The sequence below is a fragment of the Triticum aestivum genome, chromosome 7D (genome assembly GCF_018294505.1).
Source record: "Triticum aestivum cultivar Chinese Spring chromosome 7D, IWGSC CS RefSeq v2.1, whole genome shotgun sequence".
NCBI classification, from domain to species: Eukaryota; Viridiplantae; Streptophyta; class Magnoliopsida; order Poales; family Poaceae; genus Triticum; species Triticum aestivum.
Window position 1 is genome coordinate 399583676 of NC_057814.1, and position 3278 is coordinate 399586953.

General features: G+C 44.0%; 1 protein-coding gene across 1 annotated transcript; it reads right to left on the minus strand.

Annotated features, from left to right (window-relative positions):
• Nucleotides 1-1678: 1678 nt before the first annotated feature.
• LOC123164840 (60S acidic ribosomal protein P1) lies at nt 1679-2993 on the minus strand. Its single transcript, XM_044582433.1, has 4 exons — nt 2869-2993; nt 2686-2787; nt 2475-2598; nt 1679-2013 (listed from the first exon to the last, which is right to left on the minus strand). Exons 2-4 carry the CDS (start codon nt 2752-2754, stop codon nt 1874-1876), a joined length of 333 nt encoding a protein of 110 aa, XP_044438368.1. The 5' UTR covers nt 2755-2787; nt 2869-2993; the 3' UTR covers nt 1679-1873.
• Nucleotides 2994-3278: the final 285 nt, after the last annotated feature.

The following is a 3278-nucleotide window of genomic DNA, read 5'->3' on the forward strand; positions in this document are numbered from 1 at the left end:
TTCTTCACTGTGCCCATTTGTGTATCACAAACGAAAGTTAACATACTTTTAGTCAAACAAAAATTGTTCAAACTACCACGCAAGACAAGCCAGCCAGACATCTTCCGAACTACTCCCTCCGTTTCAAAATAGATGACTCAATTTTATACTAATTTTAATAAAAAGTTGGGTCATCTATTTTGAAACGGAGGAAGTACAAACCTTGAATATTCCATTCTTAAAAGATTGAATCCGGTGCGACTTCCTCTCATTTCTTTCCTTACCCATCCAGAATTCACCGACGAGCTGGTGTGTTCATTTGTTACTAAAAAAAAAGTTGGTGGATTCATCTCCCCGTTGCCTGCCGCTCCGGCAGCCGGTGGCAGGAAGGGAAACACTGATGCCTTCGCTCCGATTAGTAGTATAGGTTAGAGTTTTTGTCCTCGCAGGTACGGCGCTCGGGATGGAAGCACTTCTTTGAATGCCTTTGACGGGTCAAGCAGGCCTCGGCAGGGAGACGACGACAATGGTGCGTCGTTGGCTCGTTTCTTATGGTCGTTCGGTGGTCTTGAAATCTTTATGTGGTAATTTTCATTGCGTTTGAGATACTTTGTTCTTCCAGTTAACTTTTATAATAGATTTTTCGAGAAAAACAAAAAAAAAGTGAACTCTTTCATTGAAGGTTTTTTATTTATTTTTAGACCACCTGAGTGAGCCAAGAAAGAGCGATGGATGTACATAACAGAAAAAGAAAAGCTGAATGAACTAGCAAGATGTTCATGCATTGCACGGAATATTAAAATGCATTTTTTACAAAATACCTTTTCTAATTGACCCATGCAGGAGTAATCTCACGTGTAAAAACTAATAATATCTCAAAAATTTCATAAAAACATGATATCTCGAGAAAGATAAGTGAGGCGTGGTGGTGACTGATGGTCGGCGGAGGCATGAGGATGGGACGGCGCCGGCACCATGCCAGATTATTCCAGAGACTTCCTTTTTTAGTTGTCTGTAAATGTCTTTTTTAGTTGTCTGTAAATGTGAAGAGAGTCGCGGGTTTTTTTGTAGTTTGCTTTTTATTCATAGATATAGATCGATCTATATTACAAGATGGCAAAAACATCATCACAAACTCGGTTTTTTATAACAAGCAGAATCTACATAATCAAAACTTGTCTGTCATGGCGCAAGTCTGGATTTTCATGGATTTTAGAATTAGTTACAGAATTGAAGTAAAATCAGCATATGAAATTTCAAGGTAAGCCGATCTACTCATGTTGAGATTCAAAGACCTCCTTTGGTTTAGAGGAATCTTATTATAGATTTCTATAAAGGAATTCTTCCTATCTTTCACATTTCATAGGAAAATAAGGTCTAAAGGAATGAAACCCATGGCACACTTACTATAAACCTAGCTTAAATTTTTCTCCCCCAAACATATATAATGCGGTTGTTACGTAAGCTGCAAAATTACCGTGCAAGCTCCAGTACCTCATACGTTTACCCACAGAATAGAAACACCTGACTTGGACATACACAAACAGATGGAAACAGATATTACTAGCAGATTTAGGTCCATATAATTAATCAACAGACAGATTCAAAAAGCAGTCAACCAAGCACAGAGCATCAAAAGCTGGTGACGACACAATCAGTAGGGTAAAACAAGCAATGGCTTTTCAACCGAGCACCAAACTAAAGCTGAAGGCACATAATGTAGAACCATTTTCATTCTAAAAAGACCATCCCAAGGTGGTTTGCAGTACTCATTGCACAGATACTTAGGTCTCAACAGAATTACATATCAAATCCGCAAAATTCAACCTAAAAGCACATAAGATAGGTAATCTTTAGCATAGCAGATTCCACAGGAGAGCTGGAATTGAACTGCTTAGTCAAACAAGCTGAAGCCCATGTCATCATCGCTCTCTTCCTTGGCCTCCTCCTTTTTCTCTTCTTTCTTCTCTTCAGCGGCAGCAGCACCACCAGCAGCCGGGGCAGCAGCAGCAGCAGCTGGAGCACCACCTCCACCTGGAAACGAATCAAATTCGTTACTACATTGACAAAATAAAAGGCAGCAGTACACGTAAATGCAAAGCATAGAACCACTCCTGTTGCTGCTCATGATAAGTTACAATCAACCCGAATAGCATACTCATTCTCTACTATTACACTCCTCGAGATTGGTCAAACAGGGATGACAAAAAATTTACACGTGAAATTAAATTCAGAAAACAGAACATAGGTACATCTACAAGTCCTGCCTAGGAAGTCATCCTTCAATTTAATAATAAGTTGTCTAACATTAAGTGAAGCGATGGATTCTCTTATTGCACAGACTAACCAAGCAGCAGATCAAAGTACGTTCCATAAATTAGAGGCAGTGGCAACAATATGATATGTCTACTGTGAAGTACACAACGGGCCACGTGAATCAAAGCCTTGGATAAACTACAGAGGAATATAACACAGTGAGAGCGGGAGAGGTTTACCAGATCCGACGGAAAGGATGAGGTCATCGACGCTCCTCTTCTCCAGGAGCTTGGCGAAGAGCGCGGGCCAGTAGGCCTCAACCTTGATTCCGGCAGCCTTCACCACCGTCGCGATCTTCTCAGACTGCGTTGGGCCAAGCAACAACCCTCAGACAACGAAACAGACCAAGAATCGCGCAAAGAAGAGAAGGAACAAAGACGAACAACTTACAGTGATGGGGATCCCGTCATCGTGGAGGATGAGGGCGGCAAGGGTGCAGGCGACCTCGCTGGAAGACATGGCGACGGATTCTCACCGGAGCGGATCTGCGATCTGCAAGAGTAAAGACACGAAGAAAAGCATTGGGATTAGATGCAGCGTCAGGGGGGGGAGGGGAGGGGGGGCGGCTCTTACCTTGGGGAGGCGATGGAAGTGGAGGCGCAGGAGGCAGGGGGCTTCTAGGGTTTGGGGAGGCCCGGTGGGATGGGAATTTATAGGTGGTTCGTGCCGAGCACTAGGGTTTCGCGGTAGAAGTTTGGGCTGGACTGAACGGTCGCATGGGCCTTTGTGCGGATGCCGTGCAATGTGGTAAATGGGCCCATTGTTTCGTCATATGTGTGTTGGGTCTGTAGAAAAACTGGGCCTCTTTGATTGGAACTCCTCCTAATCGGCGAGAAGCGGCGCCTGCAGGATTCTTCTGTGGGCTGTTTCTACGACGGCCCATGGTTCGACTGTCGGAATCGTTTTCTCTTTCGTTAATGTTTCAGAGTCCTCCTCGTCAGCGCCTTCAGCGCCAGCAAGGGATCGTGGCGCCCGCGCGCGCC

Excerpts from the sequence above, each read along its gene's own strand:
- LOC123164840 (XM_044582433.1), bottom strand. The coding sequence starts at position 2,754 with ATGTCTTCCAGCGAGGTCGCCTGCACCCTTGCCGCCCTCATCCTCCAC. Across the intron at positions 2,599-2,685 it reads ATGACGGGATCCCCATCACT|TCTGAGAAGATCGCGACGGT; the intron begins GTAAGTTGTTCG and ends GGCCCAACGCAG. Across the intron at positions 2,014-2,474 it reads CATCCTTTCCGTCGGATCTG|GTGGAGGTGGTGCTCCAGCT; the intron begins GTAAACCTCTCC and ends ATTCGTTTCCAG.